General features: G+C 37.5%; 4 protein-coding genes across 6 annotated transcripts; 1 reads left to right on the top strand and 3 right to left on the bottom strand.

Moving 5' to 3' along the window:
- Positions 1-469: 469 nt before the first annotated feature.
- Positions 470-4,181, bottom strand: zc3h10 (zinc finger CCCH-type containing 10). The gene is made up of 3 exons (XM_039693417.2): positions 4,019-4,181; positions 1,745-3,039; positions 470-1,544 (listed from the first exon to the last, which is right to left on the bottom strand). Exons 2-3 carry the CDS (start codon positions 2,894-2,896, stop codon positions 1,038-1,040), a joined length of 1,659 nt encoding a protein of 552 aa, XP_039549351.2. The 5' UTR covers positions 2,897-3,039; positions 4,019-4,181; the 3' UTR covers positions 470-1,037.
- Positions 4,182-4,924: 743 nt separating this feature from the next.
- On the bottom strand, positions 4,925-7,186 carry cox6c (cytochrome c oxidase subunit 6C). The gene is made up of 4 exons (XM_039692978.2): positions 7,114-7,186; positions 6,362-6,475; positions 5,883-6,019; positions 4,925-5,034 (listed from the first exon to the last, which is right to left on the bottom strand). The coding sequence occupies exons 2-3, from the start codon at positions 6,464-6,466 to the stop codon at positions 5,894-5,896; spliced, it is 231 nt and encodes a 76-aa protein (XP_039548912.2). The 5' UTR covers positions 6,467-6,475; positions 7,114-7,186; the 3' UTR covers positions 4,925-5,034; positions 5,883-5,893.
- A 1,217-nt stretch (positions 7,187-8,403) lies between these two features.
- On the top strand, positions 8,404-12,356 carry tomm34 (translocase of outer mitochondrial membrane 34). 3 transcript variants are annotated; one of them, XM_039692975.2, is made up of 9 exons: positions 8,404-8,542; positions 8,650-8,726; positions 8,841-8,977; positions 10,307-10,409; positions 10,481-10,633; positions 10,959-11,110; positions 11,187-11,334; positions 11,433-11,559; positions 11,639-12,356. In XM_039692975.2, exons 3-9 carry the CDS (start codon positions 8,848-8,850, stop codon positions 11,738-11,740), a joined length of 915 nt encoding a protein of 304 aa, XP_039548909.2. In that variant the 5' UTR covers positions 8,404-8,542; positions 8,650-8,726; positions 8,841-8,847; the 3' UTR covers positions 11,741-12,356. The 3 variants fall into 3 exon arrangements, with proteins under 3 accessions (XP_039548909.2, XP_039548910.2, XP_088990593.1); XM_039692976.2 differs by having other exon boundaries at positions 8,801-8,977; XM_089134467.1 differs by lacking the exon at positions 8,404-8,542 and having other exon boundaries at positions 8,589-8,726; positions 8,801-8,977.
- Positions 12,357-14,612: 2,256 nt separating this feature from the next.
- Positions 14,613-20,311, bottom strand: ywhaba (tyrosine 3-monooxygenase/tryptophan 5-monooxygenase activation protein, beta polypeptide a). Its single transcript, XM_039692789.2, has 6 exons — positions 20,058-20,311; positions 17,569-17,869; positions 16,991-17,114; positions 16,606-16,769; positions 16,296-16,391; positions 14,613-15,128 (listed from the first exon to the last, which is right to left on the bottom strand). The coding sequence occupies exons 2-6, from the start codon at positions 17,860-17,862 to the stop codon at positions 15,072-15,074; spliced, it is 735 nt and encodes a 244-aa protein (XP_039548723.1). The 5' UTR covers positions 17,863-17,869; positions 20,058-20,311; the 3' UTR covers positions 14,613-15,071.
- Between the last annotated feature and the right edge of the window lie 4,378 nt (positions 20,312-24,689).

Raw genomic sequence — 24,689 nt, 5'->3', positions numbered from 1 at the left:
GAAGGTTTTTGATGAAAACATTACAGGATTTTTCCCCATATAATGGACTTCAATGGGAACCAAACGGTTCAAGGTCCAAATGAGTGTTTCATTCAGCTTCAAAGGGCTTTAAACAACACCAGATGATGAATAATTTTAACCTATTTGTTAGCTTAAAAACATAAACACTGAAGGATGACAGTTCATTTCTGAGAACTGATTATAAGCAATATTTCAATGTGACTGTTTATAGGGATTTCTAGATATAAACCATACATTGGTAAAATCAAATCAACAATTTTAAAATAAATAAGAAGGGGAAACATTATTTATATGATAATATTTGCACAGCACAGGGAGTTGCTAAAATCCCATTCAGCCCAGATCTGTCTCAGGTGGTCTTAACATCAGTGGACAGGCCATGAGAGAACAAACTAGGATATACTATACTCTCAACAGAATGAGAAAGCAATCAAACTAATAACAGAAGTCTGGTTTGATAAGAAATATAATTTTTCATTAACATTTAAGAAAGATACTTACTCAAGATGAAAGAAACAAGACCAATATTCTGACAGAAAAATGCAGTTATTTAGTTTCCAACATAAAGAAATAAAACACTTTTTTATGACGAGAATTGTGTCTGATTCATTTTTTTTGGGTGAACAATCAAAACAATCAGTTCACACAAAAACAATTCACAAAACAAACTATTAAAAAAAGAAATCAAACTAAAACTGACAGCTAACAAGTAAATTCACAATTCATACCTTAGTGATTTAGTTGAATAGTTACATCTTTCAAAATGAGTTAATAGATGTCATGTGAAGTCAATGATGATTTCAAAAGAGTCTTTCCATGGGAATCATCTGCTAAAGCACGGAAAAAACTGAAATAATTCCATAAGTACACAAGAAAATATCTATATTCTATACAGAAATCTGTATGTTCATTCAGTCAGAACCGACCCTTCACCTGAGAAACTTCCCATGGTTTACTGGTGTCAGCAGAGTTGCTTTGATTCCAGTTAATGTATATATTGCTGAAGTGTGGCCTTATTAATGAGGCATGGGGGTGATCCTCATACTCTGACTGGCGATGGGGTACGACACCATCGGTGTGGTCGCGTGGCTCATCGTGATGCCCGGCAATGGTTGTGCCATGGACACGGCCACCGGCGCCACCGAAACAGCAACAGGGGCCATTGAAACAGGAGGGGCCAATCCCTGGGCGATAGTCTGAGCGAGGGCGGCAGAGATGGGGTCGGGGTTCAGATGTGGTGGGGGTGCGGAGGGGGGCGCAGCATTCGAAGGAGGGGCGGTCGGTGCGCCGGTCGAAGCCACCAGATCTTGTTGAGTGACGGGGCGGGGCTGCAGACCAGCACTGCTCAGAGTGGTGTGTGTCTGGGCAATGCCATGGTTGTAGGAACTCACAGAACCAACAGGGGGCGCCAGACTCTGTTCAGATGGAGCAGGGGTGGAGGACAGCGTCATTACTTTAGCCTGGCTTCGAAACTGAGCGTTCTGGTCCAGAAGCACCTCGTTGGTGGCTATCAGGTTGGACACCTTGAAAACAAATAAAGCGAAGGAAGGAAGTTTGAGACATTTAGGATGTGGTTACATTTTTAAAACAAGTGATTCTATCAGCGATCTTAAAGGTAGGCTAGCAATATCAAGCTAGCGAGTAGTACAGTGCACACATGGACTATATCCATAGGACTTTCAATATATCTTCCCACTGAAGAAAGGAAGAGTACATCCCCTACCTGTTTCTTAAGCTCCTCCACTCTTTTCCTCAGTAGGGCGTTCTCCTCTTCTAGCAAGCGGTACTCTATCGGACGGATCGGCAGGGTGGTCTGAACCCCCAGGTCGTAATGTCCACCGCTGGTCCCATCGGTCAACCGCAGCCCATCCAAACGCCGTCTCTTCAGCTGGAAGGCCGTGTGGTCAACGGGGGCCTCCACCGGCCCGGCTTCAAACATGCCATTTTCGAACAGGGGGTCGTAGACGGAGCAGGGGCCCCTGTCGAAGCGCCGATGACCCACTGTCCCCATCGACATGCAGCTGCTCATCGAGCCCCCACCTCCACCTCCAACCGACAGGCCCTGGTCTCTGCACCCGCCCATGCTGGGACATCCCATTCCCATGTAGGTTCCCACGCCGCCACCAACCAGGCCAGACATCCCACCGCAGGCCCCACCGACACCAACCGTACCACCCCCACCAGCATTCACCATCCCGCTCACGCCACCGGTGACACCCATCATGCATCCCACACCAACCCTGGGCGAGGCCTCATATTCGTAGTCCTTCCTGACATGTCGGAACTTGCACTTGTTGCCCCGCTGGCACTCTCCTTTTAGATAGTCCCTGCAAATGGGCACCTCTCCGCGACTCAACGGGAGGTCGGTCGGAGACAATCCCAATCCGGCCGCCACCTTCCCCCTGAGCCGAAGTGGAAGCTCTCCGGTTTTCTTATAGTAGTCCTCGTCTTCCTTCGAGCCGTGCACGAATCGGCAGTTGGTGCGCACGCACTCTTTGTTCTGATGGTCATGGCAGAAGATGAACTCATTCTTCTGCACACCCAAGTCGGGAACCTCATTGAAGTCTGGATGGCGGAAGCGGCAGCGTTTGCCGCGCTTGCACACGTTGCGCAAAAAGTCCCGGCAAACGCCATCCAGTCCCGCACCGCCACTGGCTCCGCTGCAGCTGTTGCCGTTTCCTAACGCCCCGCCGCCTCCCATGGCCCCAGGACCGCCGTTACCCCCTGTGCAGCCCGCTGATCCGCCCACCACCGTCACTCTACCCTCTCCAACACCTCCACCCAAACCTGTCCCGGCTCCTCCCTCGTCCCCAGTGCCCACACCGCTGCCACCTCCGCCGCCACCTGCCAGGTAGGTGCTATCCCGGTCAGGCATGGCGCTCGGCCCAGCGGGAATAGAACGCTGCGCTCATGTGGGTGCCAGAGAGATGAAGGTCATACAAGGGTTCAGAGTTATAGTGCAAGAAAGACAAGAGCTCAGGCCGTAGGCAAATGCAGATCACAGCTCCACCTGGGCACCTGGAAATATCATACAGATACAATTAAATACTATTCAAGAATTAACATTATATAATTGAATTTATTCACAATGATTAAACAATTTTTACTGAATTTTGAGTAAAAATAAATGTTTGCATTTGGCCATACTTTTCTCTAAAATTAGGGGTTCTCGGATGTTGGTTTGTGGTCACATGAGATGCAGGTAAAGAAATGAAATATTTTGTCTTGTTAAGCGTTCTATTTTAATTGTTTTTATTTTTAAATTTTTTGGCTGAATACATTTTTAGCTTTTCACCAGAACCCCAACTCTAGATAAATCGGCATTGGTCATTAATGAAGAAATATATCTGTTTATTGTGCCACTTTATTGTGTAGACCTCAGTTTTAGGCACGCCATACATACTGGCTTTTGAAACTTTATAGATTTTAAAATTAAAGCTATACAGCACCAAAGATAAAAGTTAATGCTATTATTTTAATATCAAAATTATTTTAATGGTATATATTAATGAATTCCCTGCCAGCATTAACAATTCCTCTTGGAAATGCAAATATTGATACAAAATGTAATGCTGTTCAACAAGAAGTACCATGATATTACATTGGATTTATTTAATAACACCATGCTTTGCCTGTGAACATGTATATACACACACACACACACACACGTGTATATATATATATATATATATATATATATATATATATATATATATCCTTATATCTAGTCTCTATACAACAATTGCAACCATTTGTTTACTAGTGCTGTCATGTCAAGACTTGTGGGGCGCCAAATACTCTGCAAGATGTGAATGTCATGTAGTGTTACATAAGTAACAAGATATAGTTGACTGCTTCTTTTCCAAATTATTTTAAATAAATATGCAAGATTTTATATTTAATCCACAGCACGTATAGTAAAACATGCTCTCTGGCACAAAGGCCTGGACAACACGCAACAATAATAAACTAAAACCATTATTACTAGAAAACTCACCCAACTGCAACCAGTCGTATCAGCGAGATTAAAGAAACGCTATCTGAATATTACTAATTACACGCATGATGCATGTACAGACTGTGAGAAAGATGACATTAGAACACAAGTTGGTCTATGAACAACAACTTCCGCTTTGCTTGTTCGAAGCACTTCCTGTGCGGTAGAACACTGGGAAAATGCCCTTCAGAATAAAAGTCTTCAAACCACAAAAATACTGGAGATACCATGCCATGGTCAAGTGATAATGCTGGAATCAATATGGTGCTCCAATTTATTTCTAAAAATACCGTGGTATTACCTTTATGCATGTCCAAACATCATGGTTACACAGGTAAAACAAAAATAAAAAAATCATTGGACTTTTTGCATGCACCTAGTGGTATTATTCCACCTTAGCACATTTATGGACAAGTACACTTAAAATGCAACAAGGTGCAATATTTATTAGGGAACAGAAAAGAGCAAAGTCTGACAAAACAAATGCAGAAAATGTGAAGTCTTATTTCTGCTAAAGGTGAAAAGTATTTTTAAAAATTCATGTTTAAGTGCCATAATGCCATTAAACAGGTTTTTTTATGTTCTTAAAAGTAAATGTTAAGAACACATTAAATTACAAAAAAAAATGTATTGATAATAATGATATTTTTCTGTTGCTTGCAGTAAAATTATCAAGAAAAAACTATTCTAGACATAATTATAACAACATTTACCACCCAGTTGGGGCTAAATTCAGAGTTTAGATTTGGGCTTTTAACCCGTATCTTTATGACATAAATAATAGGTAAACATCTGACCTTGTCAATGAGATCAAGACTCTTTAACTCAAATGACATTTTCATTTTGAAATATAACATAGGAGAGACATGTTGACAAGATACGTTGCAATAAGTCACGACAGCGTGATGGTTGTCAACAGTTTATTTGCATCTTAATGAGAACATCAGACATCAATGTTCATATCCAATAATCTTATAAAGATTCAGTTGCAGAGCAGGAATGCAGGGGCACATCACCTGTAAAGAAAGAAGAAAAGTAAATAAAGAAACCTTAAGAAACCTTATATACACACAATATATGTATTGTAACCCAAAGAAACACATTGATATTAGACACTTTAATATATATTTAGGATGTTTTCTATTCATTAGTGAAAAAATAATAATAATGTTACAGAAGCAAACTTAGCTCAAAGTTTCAAACTCTCAAAATTGACCAGTGTATGGAAGTAAAATAATGACTAATGTCTTTGAAAATAAATAACATAAAAATGAATAAATAAAAAATACATTGCATTAACAGTGCTTTCATTTTAATGCTTTGTATTTTCAGGGATGGCATTTTGGAGGGCTAAAATTAACCATGCTTGCATATTTTAGATGTGAATATTTCAAGTGAAAACATTTCATACATAATTTCATTATTAAAAATGCAATAATCCATATTCACAACATCAGTTTTGGGGGAGATAACATTGCATCTCTTTTGCAGTGGAGAAAGCTGCTTCTTGCATTTAAAAAGGAAAAAAAGAAGAAGTAGTAGTAACCACAGACTTTGAATTAAATGTAAACAGTTTCTGTGTCTTTATCAGGGATAGTACCCTATATATGCAGAAAATCTGATTATCATAACATATACTTATCACATACAATTCAACGTGGTGATTTGTTTGTAAGACAGTCATTGTTTTACTTCCAAACCAAAGCATAAAAATGGTATTAATGACATTTAAAAAAAAAATTACAATCAAGGACAAAACTCAGGGCTGTTTAACATTATAATTACTGAAATGGCAGTGCATTTAGAGTGCAAAAATGATGCTTGCAATCCAATCAGATGTATATGCACTTGAAAGGCCACTCACATCACATTACTTTATTCTCCAGAAGGCCTGACACTTTGAAATACACCAGCTTCTTTCATGGCGGTAAACTCCTTCATGGCATCATACTCTTTGTAGAAGTCAGCATATGCCTGTTTCCTGGGCTCTGTTACTGTGTACTGCGGAAAGACACAGAGTAATAAAAAAAACTGTCCATTGTCCTTGTAAAATAAGCTTCCAAAATTATTTAACTCACTTGACTCAAAAGGTAAAAGACTGAAAGATAGGAATGAAACCAAATATCCAAGATTAGATATAAAGAAAAGAAAAATCAAAACCCATATTGATCGAAAACTAATCTTAATGACTATGGAAGTTACATGATGTCAAACGGTGCTTTAAAAATAATAATAATAATTTAACAAAGCATTTCTACCTATACATAGATTAAGTACAAATCAATTTTGAACAAAACTGAAGGGCAAAAGGGATATAATCATACAAAACACAATACAACTGACCTTGAAAACGGCTGCTGCAGCGATGGAAAGAGCAAACGCGATGGGCAAATGAAACCTCAAACGCTTGGCCAGGAGGCCTCTCATCGCTGGCTTTGCAAGTGACATTGTCGACTTCTGGAAAGAGAAGACAATAAAAGGAATTTAATTCACTGATAGTCAATTGACAACCTTGCACTTCCAATAACAGGATAGATCACCCTTCAGTAACGTATCTACGTGCTATTCCGACCATCACAAATGGATGTCTTGCTGACTTTCAAGACAGACACAGAATAAGTCACGATAACACTTAACACTTAATAGAGACTGCGAAAATAATAATATGTAATAATAACCAGATATACCAAGTCCAATATGCATGTTTTATATACAAACGTGCTGGTCAGCTCAGGTCAAGGTATTAGCGGTTTATTAGCTAATAAGCAATTTACATTTATTAAAAAACATACAAACCATAGAACGCACAGCCACGCAATTTAACCTTAGTCTTACTTTTAAAATGACACTTGTGATTCATATCATAGCGCCTTCTGAGATTCAGGACTAACAGTTAACGTTACCGGTCTTGCTAACACTAGCAAGCAATGACGACCAGCGGCAAGATACTCTAAAACGAGACGCGTTCAGCTAAATTAAATTAATAAAAAAAAGAATGTTTAGAGTTACTAAAAACAAAACATGGTGATTTTATATTTTATACATAATTCACCATAGAAATGTTGTTGTAAACGTATAACAAGCTGGATATTTACCGTTTAATTCGCGACCTTCAGCACGCACGTCCGGTGATTCAGTCACAGGAAGGTGTTTATAGGGGAACTACGGAAACAGGCGAAGGACAAACACACTGTAGTGTACTATCAGACTGTAATTCTTTTTAACTAGAATTAAAATGAAAATGAAATATATAAAAATAAAACAGATTTAAAATATTTTAAAATAATTGGGTTTCAGTGAATAATATATCATTGTCTTTTTTATTATTATCTTACTTACTCACTCTATTGGCTATAGAGTCCCTTTCGGTTTGTATAATTAAAGTCCCCATGAAATCAGAATTGAAGTTTTTGGGATTTTAGTATTTACACAGTCTTGCTGTTATCAATAAGCTAGTTTAGACTTTAAGAACATTTAGACTATGAACATTTAGACTTTAAGATATATATATATATATATATATATATATATATATATATATATATATTAAGCATTCAAAAATTAGTCTCTCACTTCTGTCAATATGGATCAATTATTGGTTATGCCACTCTGCAATTTAACTTAACATCAGATTTTTCTGTCCAATCAAATGTTCTTTAGAATTTAAAGCGTCCCAACATACATAGCTGCGGCTGAAATCGGTCACTTGATAACACATGTACTATTTTCTATATGGGGAATGGCACATAGTGCACTATATATGGCATAGAAAATGATTTGGACAGTGGAAATATGCTTTCCACTGAGGCGAATGAAATCTGCTTTCTGCAGCTCCGGTCCACGACAGCAAAGAGCGGATCATATGATCGAGTCGACGCAGTTCATAAATCGTATCAGATCCATTTGAATTCCGCACAGAATGCTGTACCTACTTTAAAGCAATGGATGAGATAGAAGGAAACGGTTAGAGATTAGGAGGAAACTGCAGTTTTATCGAGCTCAACAACACCTCTGGACAAACTAATTGGATATTTTTAAAAAGGGGAGGAGCTGCTCGATATGTCCCGCCCATATACTGTTTCATTGGAAATTACGTGAACAACACATTGAATAATGTAGTGCGTTTCAAAAGCCTTTAAAAAGAAAAAGGAAATATTTAAAAGAAGCAATACGTTTTAAAATAATAAATTTTTGAGGAACATCTGGCAACCAACGGCTTGGTGTTTTTATATAGAGGGAAGCTTGCTTGGTAAATGTTGCCAAGTCTGTAATAATTCAAAGCACATTTTCGCATGATTTTGTGGGGACAGAATGCGTGGTTTTTTCCACGGATCTGGCAACACTGTATTGGGTTACAATCAACTACCCTGATCTTCAAATAGCAGCACCGAAGCTCGACAGCCGCTTCTGCCTTGAAAACTGAAACTGAAATTCAACACCATCCATTTCTTTAGAGAGACTCAGCCGGTAAAAACGTGCTGTTTATCCCGGCTCGCGCGCGAAGAAGAAGACGCAGATGTTCTAGTGAGTTCTAGAACAAGGACAGTTAACTGTTAACGTTAGTTGTCTCATCACTAACTTAGCTGGTTGTTAAACACAATAACTTGTAACGTTAACTTAACTGTAAACAGGCGGAGTTGAGCGATCACCAAAGCCCTTCCGTCTTCCTTTTCCAACATTAGACGGCGATTCTACCACGGTAACTTTGGTAAGTTTATACTTTAACACATTTACTGACAGTGTAACATTGATTTTTTTCATAATGTTACCTTCCTAAATAAGTTAACAGCAGTTAAGGGCCTCAACTGACTGGTCGTTACAGTGTAATCATGCCTCAGAAGCGGCGCTCGCAGTCGTGGATGGAACTCAAACAAGCCGGTAACCAGTGTTTCAGAGCCGGTCAGTATGGAGAAGCTGTGGCCCTCTACAGCCAATCCATCCAGCAGCTGGAGAAGTCTGGTGAGAGAAGTCAACGGTCACCACCTGCGTTACAGTATTATCCCTTATATAACTTATTTTGTACATGTACCATGTTAGCACCATTGTATTCTTGCTCTAGCACAGAATGTTCCATTGTATTCTTAGCATGTATACCATTTTCAATGAATTTCAGTACTGAGATTTTCAAAAAGGGGTCTGAAATTAGAAGGTCTGTGGAAAAGTTGACAAAATAAGATTAAACTAAATTCATTGAAATACTGCATCTAACAGTACTAGTGAGTAGAAAATAAAAGCATATGTCATGATAATAACACAATATTATTTAAGACACCAAATATTTTCCAAATAATGATTTACACAAATTTATAATATTCATTTTCACAGTATAAATTGGGTCAATAGAAATATATTTATGCCTTGTTTTTTGTCAAATACGTTTTATTGAATCGTTGAAAATAACATATTCCAGATAATCTTGTACGCGTAAAATGAGTAAACAAACCAGCAAATCAACTTTAACCAACTTACCCTCCCCAGCCTTTTAATACATGATATGATCACATCATTCAACACTTCAGTAATTATACAATGCATTAAAGAATGCAATAGCAGACGAAAGGTATCCTAGTATAATAACGGAAACTCGTTCAATATTTCAAATTAAAGACATCTACAAGCACCGTAAAAACCTCACACCAGAATCCATGTATTTTAGGCCAGGAAATAAAACCATGAGCTAAATCCTCATCCTCTGATTTGCATTTATCACAAAGAGGTGAGACATTGGGGGAAAATTAAACATTCATTTTTCGAAAAGTGTTCATTTAAACTGAATGAGGCTTAATCTAGTATAATCTGACTGATTGTTTATCAATATCCTCCAAAACCACTATGCCATATCTCCTCAGTGATTCTCAATACACATCTCTCACTCTTATTCCTCTCTGATAAAGTCTGTAGTGGGAATTAGCTGATTGTAACCTTCCATTAATTAAAGATAACTGATTTGTGTTTCCCCTAAACTGTGTGAAACAATAATCAATGATTGAGGGCGGGATCTTGCGCATCTTTGTAAGATTCTGAAAAATATTGCTTATTTAACTTTTACTTTATTTGCTAAATTAACCCCCCATACTATCTGACAAAACCTTGAAACATGATAAATTGATAGTAATGTCATGGTACTCTCAAAATCCTAACGTACTTCTAAAAATACAAAAGAGATTCATTTATGTTTTTAAATTAAGGGTTACCATAGCATATAAATATAAAAAGATTGCTCAGACTGTTGTCGATATAAAAGAGCGTTTGGTACTAAGGTAAATAAAGCAACCGTTCTGTTCACAGGTCAGAAGGGAAACGAAGAAGATCTGGCTATTTTGTACTCCAACAGGGCCGCCAGTTACCTGAAAGATGGAAACTGCAACGAATGCATTAAAGACTGTACAGAGTAAGGAGGAGAAGACAAAAATGGTTAAAGTGATGATGATCAGAGTTAAAAATCTTATATTTACTTTTCAGGTCTCTTAAATTGGTTCCTTTTGGATATAAAGCTCTGCTTCGCCGGGCGTCATCTTACGAGGCCTTGGAGAGATACAGACATGCTTATGTGGACTACAAAACTGTTTTACAGATAGACTGGAACTTACCGGCTGCTCACGATGGTGTCAACAGGTAATTCCATGTGATCCAGAATTATTAGGCAATTAAAGGGATAGTTCACCCATAAATTACAACATTTTCCATCACTTTCTCACCCACAAGTTGTTCCAAACCTGTATGAGTTTCTTTGTCCTGTTGAACACAAAAAATATTTTAAAGAATGTTGGAAGTCATACTATGGAAGTCAATGGCTTTCGCCAATTGTTTGATTACCAACATCCTTTAAAATAATATCTTTTGTGTTCAACAGAATGAAGAAACTCACACAGGTTTGGAACAACATGAGGGCGGGTAAACGATAAAAATGGACCATTAACACATTGCTCATTCCCTTCAGAATGACGAAGGCTTTGACGGATATAGACGGACCATCTTGGCGAGAGAAACTGCCACCGATTCCCAGCGTTCCTATGTCCGTGAAAGAAAGCCGAGCGCAAGCCGCCAGTTCAGCTTCACAACAGAACAGCATGGTTGACAACAATAAAAAAGGTTTGTGCTGTGCTGTAATGATCTGACCCATCATACTTTGCTTCAGCACGTCATTTTCAATTGTTTGATTTTGAAGCACCAGGACCTGCGGCTGTTAAAAAGGCCAAAGCTCTTAAGGAACAAGGCAATGCATTTGTGAAGAAGGGCGATCACAAGGCAGCTTTAGAGAAGTACACAGAGTCGCTCGGTCAGGACCCCACAGAAGTCACAACTTACACAAACAGGTATGAAACGCAACAAAAAACGGCCCAAGTATTTGTGCTCCCAAACATCATGTCGAGGATTTGGTTTGATAATGTGATTAAATGAATATTGCTTTTAGGGCTCTTTGCTACCTGTCATTAAAGATGTACAAAGAAGCTCTAAGTGACTGTGATAAGGCTCTTCTAATGGATTCTGCCAACATTAAGGCATTTTACCGACGTGCCCAGGCATACAAGGAACTTCAAGTTAGTTCAAATAAGACTTGAACAAAAATATGATCTTCGATTGATGGATTGTTTTAAAAATTGTTTTTTTTCCTCCTAGAACAAGGAGTCTTCTATTAAAGATCTCAACAGTTTGCTCAAAATCGATCCAAACAACATAGCAGCACAGAAACTCCTACAGGAAGCACAGAAAATGAAATAACTCTGATTGAAAAGTGGACATGAGGAAACTTTCCCCAAGTGCCTCAAGTTGATTTGCTGCTCAAAGCTACAATGTTTGCTACAGATTTCTGCTCATCCTTCAGATATGCACGTCATGGTGTTATTTAAAAAAAAAAAAAAGGAAATAGTTTGTGTTCATGTTCATATAGGCACATTTGACTGGGTTTATTACTGTCATTAATATAGCAATCAGGTTTCCTTCTGAAACTCCAGACTTGTGGTGGTTGTTAAAGTAGTTCATTTAATCACTAATCAAATCCGATGTTGATTTGGTGTGCGATTTTAATGTTTTTCATTGCACACTGAACGGAACTGAATTTTTCTAACAAAATTACTTTTAAATTATTTCCACTTTAAACACTCTGTTTTAGGGCTGCATTTTCTACTAATTGTGTTCGCTTACCTTTTCCAGAGAAAGTACTCCGTTGTATTGTTGAGGGTTATGGTTATTTACTGTCAAAACCATTTATGTTTATATACATTTGTAAAGACTTGACACCTGTATTTATTGATGTTTCATATGCCATTTCGCATAAAAACTATGTAAACGGGTCTTTAATTTAAAGAAAGTAATGCATCTGATAATAAAGGACAATGTTCAGTAATATGGTATTTTCTCATCCTGTAAATTGTCAGATGTAATGCTAAGGTCAGTGGTTACTTTTTTTTTTTTTTTTGAAATTAGCAATACTAAAAAGACAAAACAGTAAATGCTATGCATGGACACAAGTAGTATAACTAATTAAAAACAATTCAAATCCAAGCTGTATCACTGTCTTCGATAAAGTTTTGTCTATCCATTTATGGTGGGGTTTTTTTTATTTTGGGGGTATTTTTGAATTTATTTACTTCAAAAAGTACCATATTTTCTATGTAAATTATGCTTATTTTATGTTTTTTTTTTAACAACATTAAAATATCATTCCAATAAGTTCTTAAAGCTAAAACCTAAAGATGAAGTGACTTTGCCGTCACCTGGTGTCTTATTTTGGCTTATTTTAGAATGCTCTAAATTACAGTTCCCCATTCATTTCTATGGGTGCCCATTTTTGACCCAAATACAAGATTAAGGAGTTTTTTTCCCACCCATTTAACATTGTAGAATTGAGTAAAAAAAAATGTGTATTCAGGAGGCAAATTTAGGAAAAGTAGCCAAGTCTTGTACTGCTTAGATCAAGAGAAATATTTTTTTAAAATAAATCAAAACTATTTTGCCCACATTTGTTCAGAATACAGTTTTAGGGTTAAAAAAGCAAGCTGTAAATGTGCCTTAAATTCAAGATTTTAAGTCATTTGAACACTAGACTGCAAGTGTCACTGTAAATGGTATTTGTGCGATCACAAACCGAAGCACAAGTCGATCCTTTTCTGTTGCCACAGATGATTGAGATCAACTATTTTTAAAAATAAAATGCCTTTTACATCTTTAAAGAAAGCACAGCGACAAGCCCATAAAAATATGCTGATTGTGTTTTTTTAAATTGATGTACACCACTGCGGGAAAAAATTACAGCGCAATTTGGAACTGATAAAACTTTTATTTCACTTTAAATTGTCTTTTACACTTTCCTGATTATAACATGTAAGGTGAAACTAGAACTGTTTTAAAAGACATACACAAATCTAGTATTACGTCAATAACCAGGTTGTATTTTTTTTTTTTCCATTTTGTCATTTTTTTTTTCCCTTAAGCTAGTCTAAATTTTCACAACCACGTGCGCGCTAAGCAATGAAACCGTCACAGAAGCTAACTTTAGGCAGAATACTGGTCAGTAAAAACAAAGCAATTGGAGATACCAGATATACAGACAGGCTCGGCTCCACATTCACTACTGTATTTTTTTTTTTTTGTAATCAAGCGTAGAATAACTGCCGTTTGTTCAGCTAAGGGGAGAGAAAAAGAGATTTTGTCTTCAGTGCATGAACATTGTCTTCAGCTCGAGACAGATGAGTTCTACACCTACGTGGAATGTTATGGTGATGCGACACTGTGTATTGTGACACTGAATGAGTGGCTACCTCCCTAGTAATGATCAGGCCAGGGTCCTTCCACTATTTGCCAAATCTGATCTCGTCTTGTGTTTCACTGACTTTGGGCCAAGACTTCAAAGCCTCCACTGGTCTGCGGCACTTTCCTGCACAAAATTCAAGTTAAATCCAGAATTTCTCAGTTCGAACTGCTAAGGTCTTACAGAAACTCGTCTCTTAAAAGGAAAGAGGAGTAGTAAAGCTCTAAGTCAGTCTAAGGCCCCAAAACTCCTCCTGAATTATCATTTGAAGAAGGAAACATCAAATCAAGTGTCGCTGTTCAATTGCATGCAAGTTGACAACATTTCGTTTTTAAGACAAATTTATATTTACCTCTATAATGTTTACAATTTTACATCTTTATTAAATGGCGGGGTGGTCAAAATTATGCAAAAGGGAGGAAAATAACAAAACAAACCAAAATAACATACAGAACAAACCAGGAAAATTGTTTACTGATGTCAAACAGCACCTTTATGTTGACTGCCTTCTTGACAGCACATTATAGGAAACTCTCCAGTTTGTTCATAAAAGGTCTGTAATCGTTAAACGTCACATACTGATGGAATGTCTTTAACTTAAAACTGAACAGACGTGGAATGGCAAACCTCCGGTCCCTTTTGTCGTCTTTAGCCACGTGCGCAAAATAAAATGATGCACATGACAGCAATAATAGTAATGCGTGTTAGTCAGTGTCACAATACAGCCTGTTTTTATCCCTTCTGTATGAGATCGCAACAGAATTGTACTGCTACTCGTACTGAAACCGTTCCCATTTCCATTAAGCACAAGTTATCCAGGAGGAAAAACTAAACATCACAGTGTTTGTTAAATTAATGGACAGTTTAATAACCTGTTGAATAAAACCAGCAATCGCCAGTACACTATTGGGAGAGAAAAGACAGAGAAGGGAAAATGGGTGGAGGACACTATTATGTAATATAACCTGCTAGACCAGAGAACCTTTTAAAAATGTTAGGAGGGATTTTAGGAAGGGAAAAAAAGATGGAAACCATTTCCACTATTCAACCATTTTCCCTCATCTGGGGGTGGGGATACACGAACAGACATGTTTGAGACAAGTCAGCCTTGGAAAAAAACCAAACGTTACCCTGCCGCTCAAGGCTTCAGGGGTACAAACTTGTAGGTCAGGTACAATTCATGCTGCTCGTCATACAGAAAGGTGGATAAAGGTGAGGTGGATTGGATGGAGCAGGGAATTATGGGCTGTATATGTGTAAGATAAAGAGTGTAGGTGGATTTAACAGTGAAGTGCAACGCCTTTAGTTCTCGCCCTCCCCAGCATCCGCCTCATCACCCTGGTTTTCTGATGTCCACAGCTGAGGAAAGAGAAGGTTTCAAAATTCACCTTTAGCACACCTGCCAATGGCATACTATTAAATATTTCTTATTCATATTAATGGACTTTCGGACCCTATTTTCCATGCAATAACAAGGACATTGTTCCTAATATATTTTGGTTGCCTTATGCTGGCTAAATTCTATGGATGTTTCACATAACATCGTATTTCAGATAAAAAACCTTTATACTAGATAAAAGAACCTACACAAAATTGTCGTTAGAAGTCGTGCGAGTCATAAAAGATGTTTAAATTAGAGCCCGACCAATAAAAAAAAATACTTGTTGGTTTTAAAACCCGATATATTTTTATCTATTTTTTATTTATTTCAGAAACGCGCAACAAAACATTAACAGATTTCCCTAACATTAGTTATTTGTAGTTATTTATGAGTTTTAACTTAAATAATATGATAATGCATTTTAAAAAGAAACCTGTTTCTTTTAGTCACAACAGAACAGACTGATGATAGTGGCATTAGCTCGCTTTGTGGTTAGCTAGTCTATGATGAGCCATAATTTAGCAATGGATTACGTCATACTGCAAATTGTAAAACATACATTTTCAATATAACAGGCCAAGGAGAGATATTGATGTCGCACGCTATTAAAGAAACACTTCAGTCACATTGTCAAAAGGTAAAAGAGTCAGTCAAATACAATGTAACAACGCAACGTAATTATTACTAGCTAATTCCGCTTCACTCTCGGCTTATTTAGCAGCACCAAAACTGGACATGATAGTCACAAGTTTTGTCATGCTTATTTGAGTTAAGAGAACTGATGGGGACGTTCTTTTAATTGTTATTCAAGCAATGTATGTCTCGTGACCAACTCAACGAGTGTTGGACGGTGTAGAGTGCCCTCTGGTGGACAATCTATACAACCATGGTTCAAGCGTGTTTCGTCCGTTTTTATTTTATTTGTGAAATATTCATTTATCGGCCATTATAACTGCCGATACCGATAGTTAGGAAAATGCCTAATATCGGCCTGCCGATATATCGGCCTGGCTCTAGTTTAAATGTTACATTAGCACAGACCATCATTTTTAATAAATAAGTAATCTACAGAGTCCATATTTTTTAATTTGAAGTGAGTGTTAATTTTGGGCCCCGTCTATACCTATAAAACAGGTCAAACTTACAGTGAGGTTGTCCCTTAGTAACTGCATGATCAGGGTGCTGTCTTTGTAAGAGTCCTCGTTCAAGGTGTCCAGCTCAGCAATCGCCTCATCAAAAGCCTAAGGTGAAGGTAAACATGAGGATCAGGGTCAGTTGTCTTCCTGTACACTGGAAATGCACACTCGAGTATTCGGCATAATCTCGTTTAGTATCACGTTCCGAAACACTTTTTGAAGATACTCACAGACTGAGTTGCATAAATAAGATGATATGAAAGAGGAAATATTACATTGCATGTACTCAAAACAAAGTCAAACAAGATAATGAGCTAACCGTCTTTGCCAAACTGCAGGCCTGCTCTGGGGTGTTGAGGATTTCATAGTAAAACACGGAGAAGTTCAGCGCGAGTCCCAGCCTGATGGGGTGTGTTGGCTGCATTTCCTTCTTGCTGATCTCAAATGCATCCTGGTAAGCCTTCTGAGAGTTGTCCACTGTGGCTGTAATGTGATAGAAAACATCAAATCAAATTCATGACCGCTAGCATCACAGCCTGAGTGTTTTAATGCCGTTTCTTTAGCTAGCATCTAATTATTCATTCTTAAGACTTGACTTCATACTGCAGCATTATCAGTTCCCATCTTTGTACGTTACCCCTAATGACAGATAAATCACAAGTTTAGCCAACATCCTTTTTGCTTTAAGACTAAAATGAGCTCACTTTTCTTTGATTCTCCGGCTGCCACCTCGGACAGGTATCTGTAGTAGTCTCCTTTCATTTTCAGGTAGAAGACTTTGCTCTCTGCCTGGCTAGCGTTGGGAATGAGGTATTTCTCCAGGAGACCCTGAGAGAACGGAGGAAAGGCCGAAATCAAGCTATGAACATTAAAATCACATTAATGAAAAGATAATCGGTAACCATCAGAAAGAGAAAAATCAATATTCTTAACGGTAAAGTGTACATTTTTGGATCCATCCAAAGTGATGTTTCATATTACAAATACAATCGATTCCTTTGGCTCTGATCATAAACGTTGTGACATGCCTTGCTGCCTACGCATTTGAAACACTGCATCATTCATTTAAACACGAAACAATGACTTGACAAAGCTTTAAAGCCATCCATTGCTTTAATGCCTTAAGTTTTGAAACACACCACAACTAATATTACAAAACAGACTATTATGTGATACTTTTTATTCAGCTGTAATTCTAACAAATCAAATCTGTGCGGAATACAACTGTCAAATGTTTGTTTTCTTCCTTGTAACAACTCAGATTCACATGTCTGTCTCTCACCAGCACGTCGTTGCAGATGTCCTGAAGCTCAGCCTCGATCTTCTCACGGTATTCGCGCGCCATCTGCTGTTTTTTGTCATTGCCCTCCGTTTTCTGCTCGATGCTGGAGATCACACGCCAGGACGAGCGGCGGGCGCCCACCACGTTCTTGTAGGCCACGGAGAGCAGGTTGCGCTCTTCGTTGGAAAGCTCAACGCCGCCCTCCGTGACGGCCTTCATCGAAGCAGCCATGTCATCATAGCGCTCGGCCTGCTCAGCGAGTTTAGCCTTCTGCACTAGGTCGCTCTTGTCCATGATGCAACTACAAAAGTAGGGATAAAATGCACAATTAGATGATAAAATGCACGTTGCTGTTGAGTTAAAGGTTTCATTAGTGTAGCGCATTATCCAGCCCCTGGTGCCTGTATGCATATAATAAAAATAAACCATGTTTGGTATCACTTAAGAGAGTTTGGCTGACCTCCTTTTGTTGTAAAGGGGTCAACCTTCAAGTTGGTACCTCTTTTGACCTGCACCAGATACTATTATTATTACATTTGGGTCTTATGAATGTTTAAGTCATTTTAAAGATTACCCGTAAATGATTATGTATGAGTACAAATGAAAAGGCACAGTTATGATGTAGCACTGACTAAATGTAAGTTCTATCATCATTGTGAACAATATCCCATAAAATCCCATTTGAGGTTATAACACTTATTGAAAGTATGACAGTATAACATCATCTGCTGAACAAGGCTAGTTATACAGAGCTTCCTTAAGATTGATTTAGATGACTTTGAAAATATGCAGTTTCGCACCTTACAACTGCTAGTTAAGCAAGCAAAATAACTTCAGATCCCAAAACAATGCAGCATTGAATTGAATTCAAAGAGCATACCAAAATAAAAGTTGAAACAAAACTGAGCAAATGTCTTTTCGCTATGACTAAAATTCACCAAACTTGTACTTTTGGTATCATCATCTTTTTTTTGTATGCGTCAAATATAAAACATCCCACCATAAGAAAGCTCATCATTATATATCTTTTAAAAAAGAAGAAACACTTAAAATACATTCAGTTTGGGGGTTTTATTGTGCCATATAATGCAATGTTTAAAAAAATAATTGTATCTATCATAAACCACACTAAACCATAAATAATGGCATTATTAGTAGTTAACCTAAAAGATTAATTTCTTGTCCAATAACAAATACATGTTGACCTCAATTACACGTTTTACCTTGTCTTTGCATTGAGTGTTTTCCTTTTGTTCTTTGCACCAAATGACAATTATTCAAGTCATATTTAGCTCATACTACACTAAGGCCAATATAATCCAATTTTAAAAAAGTAGGTAAAAAAAAACAATATTTCGAAAACATTCAGTGGTCTTTCCACCTCTGCATATTATAACAGGTCAAACCCCCTAGATCGCCTCTTCTAACCCCAGGTGTCCCTGACTGCTGCTTAATATGACATTTATCCGTCTACCTTTGTGCAAGGTCATAGAATACGAATCGGAATCGTGATTTTAGCAGGCCAGAGTGGGAATTCCAACTGTCAGCTATCAATACGTGTGTAAGTGCCAACGCCCTGGGCGTTGATGTCCTGAACCCGAACCGCAGGTAACGGTGTGTCAGGCGAGTAAACACAGCCTGTCCAGTTCCTGGAGACCAACCCACCTGCGTGAGCTTGCTCTTCGGTTGGTTAATATGACCGAGGGGGGCCGGAGTACTAGTTAAAATGCGTAATTTGCTCAGGTAGTAGATGACATCAGCTAGTGTCGAACTAAATTTATTTACATAGGCCCTCACGACGCGTCCGCCATCCTTTGAGACGATTGTTTCGCGATTTCATATGATACCAAGCCACTATTGTGTCAATAAATTAAGTTGAATGCGTTGAAAAATAGTGAAACTACGAATCTGAGCCGCATCAAGCGCCTAACCTTGCTAATACTGCACTGCAGCAAGGCTCTCCGCTCGAGCTAACAGCTTTAGCCACCAATGCAACGCCCTCTCTCACACGTTCACTTGTGGTTATTTTAATCGAACGCTGTGATTAGTCGCGGCACGTTAAATTTGACCGTTGGTAACCATAATTCACAGGCACGCGCTTTATTCCTCTGGTGTATATTACCATTGACTGGTTAGCCGGTTAGCTTTCACGACGGCCAGACGCTGAATAGACGCGGGAGCCGCTGGTCATTACACCCGTGCAGATGAGGGCTGTTCCGCGCTATCATACTTTGATAAAACGATTATATAATGAAAGTACGGGAACCGCGCGCTTCTAATATAGATCGGACGCAATCGGTAATAAATCGGCAGTAATCGTTATTCATCGCCCGCCTCGGCCTAAGTCCTTGTACCCAGCCCCAAACCACAATAGACACCTTCCGCCATTGACAATGGTGAGGGGGGCTTACATGAGCATCAATACAGCAAAATGCATCTCTAATATTCATAATATCACACGAGCGGCCTTAATGGGCAATGTAACTCACAGTTAAATATATTTCGAGTCCTGATTTGTGTCTGTTAACGATGGGAGTATCAAGCTGTCCTCCGTTTCGCTGCTCGGGGTATTCAGGGCAGTACCACTTCCGCCTGCGCTGACACTTCCGCTTCCTCTAAACTCCACCCCTCCCCCCGCCAATATCCATGGTAACCGCTATCCGGGGTTTCCTACACTGTTTTACACGGTCACTTACGTCACAAGGACCATGGTAACCGAAGTCGTGCGTGACGTAGTTAGTCACCATAGCAACTGTTGCTAGGAGGCGCTCGACAGCTTGCTGAATTCGAAATGGAATCGTCAGAACGTTTGGGTTCGCTTGTGAGATTAATAATAACAGAAGAAGATGTTTACTTCTCTCAGACTGTCTAATAATGTGTATGATTCCTCCTTCCTCCAATGCACATGCATTCTAAAATAAGAACAATTTGAGAGACAATCTCTTATTATTACTACTTTCGTTAATAGTATTTATATATTGAATATTTATTAGTAGGGCATACTTTTTATTTGTTTAGCACTTTCCACACATAAAATCCAGCTCAAAGTGATTCATGTCAGAAAGAGTAGCCTATACAAAACAATATGAAAAGCCATTTAATAAAAATAAGAAAACAATAAGTGTTCAATTAATCATTAAAATAAAAAAGAAGTGAAAATCAATGTCACACAATAAATAGATAGGCTAAATAGGCCAACGAAAACTGATTTGATAATCTTCAAAAGTGCTTCTTGTACTTTGATGGGGGAAAAGTCAAGTGATCAATGTCTCAGAATAGTGACTTGTAAATAGTGCAGACTCTTAAGTAGGCAAGAATATACATCAACAAATTCTCTAGAATTATTTGGCCATCAAGATTTAGTGCATTTTTGTTGAAGTACAACGATAACAAATAGATTTTTCACCTTATTTTAAATAGGCCAACAATATAAGACAACCAGTTAAAGGGATAGTTCACCCCCCAAAAAATGGAAATTCTGTCATCATTTATTCACCCTCAAGTTGTTCCAAACCTGTATGAATTTCTTTCTTCTGCTGAACACAAAAGAAGATATTTTGAAGAATGTCAGTATAACCAACAGTTTATGGGCCTCATTGACTTCCATAGTATTTTTTTCTCCATACTATGGCAGTCAATGGGGACTATCAACTGTGTGGTTACCTACATTCCTCAAAATATCTTCATTTTTTTTTGATGAACTAGGGTTTTATAACATTAAACCCCAAATCAAGCCTTCTAGATCTTGTCATACACAGAAGTCACCAGTAGGGTGTAGTGTAGATCTCTCTACAGCAGGTCAGTCTGGTATAGTTGCTTTTGTTAAACAAAATGTTATATTCTACAAATACATTCTAAGACAGAATAAAGTTTGCCAGTTTAACCCCAAATTAGGCGCGATTTCGAAATGAGAGCATTGCTAAGATCACAATCTACTCTAGAGTTGCTCCAGGAGGAATTTCAATGCAATTACAGTAATTTGATATCAAGACAGAAGACACATAACCTTTTCATTTCTTTTGCATTCATACATGCTATATCGCATCATGCATAATAATCAAGTCAGATGATAAATGAAAATGATGTTGAAGATATTTCTGTATTGTGTTCCACCTCAGCTAGAGCTTTATAATGTCATCAAAATAAGCATGCAAATACCTTTTGAATTTAAGCTGCAATCTTGTATTTGACAGATTTTTAAATATCATTTATGTATCTTAGAAAAAAATATTCTCAGAACATTTAGATGTTCCAATTAAGTTGTGACAACATTATTTCCAAATGTTTTCTCTTCAAAAGTCAATGTTTGATATTTAAAAAAAAATCTTATGGGAACGTTAATGGAACATTTCATTATATATTTTTTGCAAACATTATGGGAACCTTATTTTAACTTTATTTTACAGTCCTGTTCCCCTAAAAACCTTACCTTATTCCTTTATTAACCATTACTTTAACTACACTGTAAGTGCACACACTATAAAATATAAGTGCAACTGTTACTTTAGAATGTGTGAATGTTCTGCAACAAATATTAACATTTCAAAAAAAAACTTTTAACTAAAACATTCCATGATGATGTAATGTGTTTATTCTAACATTTTGAGAGAATTATTAAAGACCACACTCTGAGCAAATGTTCTATGAATGAAACGAAATAGTTGGAGTCCCTGTTGGGATTGTTTTCAAGCACATGACATGACGTAAGACCTGGATTCTAAAGCTTATCAATAATAATGGATCATATAATCAATAGTAATAATGATTTTATGATTATCTGCAGAGAAACAAAGTTTCTATCAGGCTATCAATCATTCACTTCATTAATTTTGCAATGATCAAGATGGCCTTTAACCTTTCACACTGAGATAAATCCCAAGCCGCAAGTAAACCTTCCTTAATGCATATTTTTTTTTTGCCAACAATGTCCTCTTTGTAATTTTATGCATGCATATGAGAAATTACAACATTCTCAGTCATCCGTTTGTAGGCCTGCTACAACAAACTAGAGCAACCAAATTTGATGCATGAATAACCAGATTTATTTTCTTTTGTTTGGGAAAAAAACAACAACAACATATTGTTTAATTAACTAAAACCGTATTCTGTACAAATGTGGGAAAAATAGTTTTGATTTGTTTTTAAAAAACACTTCCCTTGATATAAGGGGTACAAGACTTGGCTACTTTTCCTAAGTTTGCCTCCTGAACACACATTTTTTTTGGACTCAATTCTACAATGTTAAGTGGGTGAAAAAAACTCCTTAATCTTGTATTTGGGTCAAAAATGGGCACCCATAGAAATGAATGTGAAAAACTGTAATTTAGAGCATTCTAAAATAAGCTAAAATAAGACACCAGGTGACAGCAAAGTCACTTATTGGAATGATATTTTGATGTAGTTTAAAAAAAAAGCATAAAAATAAGCATAATTTACAGAAAATATGGTAATTTTTGAAGTAAATAAATTCAAAAATACTTCCAAAATAAAAAAACACCATAAATGGATAGACAAAACTTTATCGAAGACAGTGATATAACATTTATAATAAATAAAAATTAGGATCACACCTGAGTCCTCTGTGCCCACAATTACAGGATTAAGGGCTATAGAGTGAATACGGTTTGAGGGATACACAGATACTGCAACGTGAAAGAATGTTTCAGTGCCAATTGAAAGCTTTTCAGTGATGCTATATCATATATGACTCAGACCCTAAATTAGGGATGGGTTATTTTGGGACAGCAACCCAGATGAGTGAAAAAGACATGGTAATTTTTAAAAAAGGTCTTTATTATTATGAACACTCATTAAAAATGTAAGCTTATCTTTTAAATACCCATCAACGACACATTCTGAAGCCAAATGTCTAAAATTAGTAGATGTATAAATTATATGATTGAGGGAAAAACAGTTTTTTTGAAAGCTTAATGGAAATATCTTGAAATAAACCTAAAAAAAAAAAAAAAAAAAAGAATCCAGCACAAAAGAGGCTGCTGTACAGTGACGAGTCTGTGTTGCCTGTAGGGACTAGAGAATAATATCAATAGCTCTCAGTCTCCAGGGAAATCTATACAGACCTGCTCAAGGCATGTTCAAGCAGATTTATTTGTTAAGCAATGGAAGGATGTGTTGATGCTGACTTGGTCACCTATTCATAAATCACAGACAAAGTAAATGCCTATATGTGTTATTGTTGCTGTTGTTGTGAAAGCTCTGCACAAAGGGTTAGGAACACAAACCCGTGTTATATTAGTACCTATATAGTATTAAATGTATTAATATTTGAATGAGCTTTTCTTTTTATATTTTTATCTTGATTTTCATTCAAGTTTCAGTTCAAGCCTAAATGTAGGCCTAAGTTCAAATCTAATATATATATATATATTAGATGCATGGTGCTCCTTGTGTTCTGTCTTCTGGTTTGTATTTCCACAGCATGAAGATAATATCTTACGGATTTATGAACAAACCTCTCGTTTTAAAATCTTCCCGTCTGGCATTAGATATGACATCTGCTTCAAACATTGCAATGCTCATGATAACATAAGTAAATCCACTTCGCCAGCTAATTAATTACTCTCCAACAGCGATGCCATAGAAATATACATGAGCTACCAAAACTAAGTTCAAAGACAAAATTCTAAAGATGGCTGCCCTCTAGTTTCTCTGGCAACCACGCACTAAATCCACTCTGAATACCTTAACATCCACTTAGCAACATCCTGGTACCCATTCACAACACCATAGCATTGTGGAAGTGGCTTTTGCACAGTCAAATAATAACACTGACATTTTCCAAGTTCACATCCAGTTATGATTTAGGCCTAATGTGGATGACCCTAGTCACGCAGACTTTCCACTTTAGTCTTTTTTTCCTCTTGGTTGTATTCAAGCCTCAGAAGACACACTGTTTGCCTCTCATGTTGGAGAGCGAACATAATAGTCTTGGACAATAGCAGACATGAATTGTTCAGCTACATAATGGAGAGAGGTGGAGATTCTTTACTATGCATGCCATGAAGAGAGAACAGAACTATGCTAGCACATGATATAGCTTTATGCTAGCATGCCATTTTTAGCTCCTAATCACTCCCTTGTTAGAAACGAACACAAATTAC

This window comes from Pimephales promelas, chromosome 8 (assembly GCF_988280905.1).
Source record: "Pimephales promelas chromosome 8, fPimPro1.hap1.1, whole genome shotgun sequence".
Lineage (NCBI taxonomy): Eukaryota > Metazoa > Chordata > Actinopteri > Cypriniformes > Leuciscidae > Pimephales > Pimephales promelas.
Note: the sequence above shows the minus strand (reverse complement) of the source record. Positions and strands in the feature narration are given on the sequence as shown.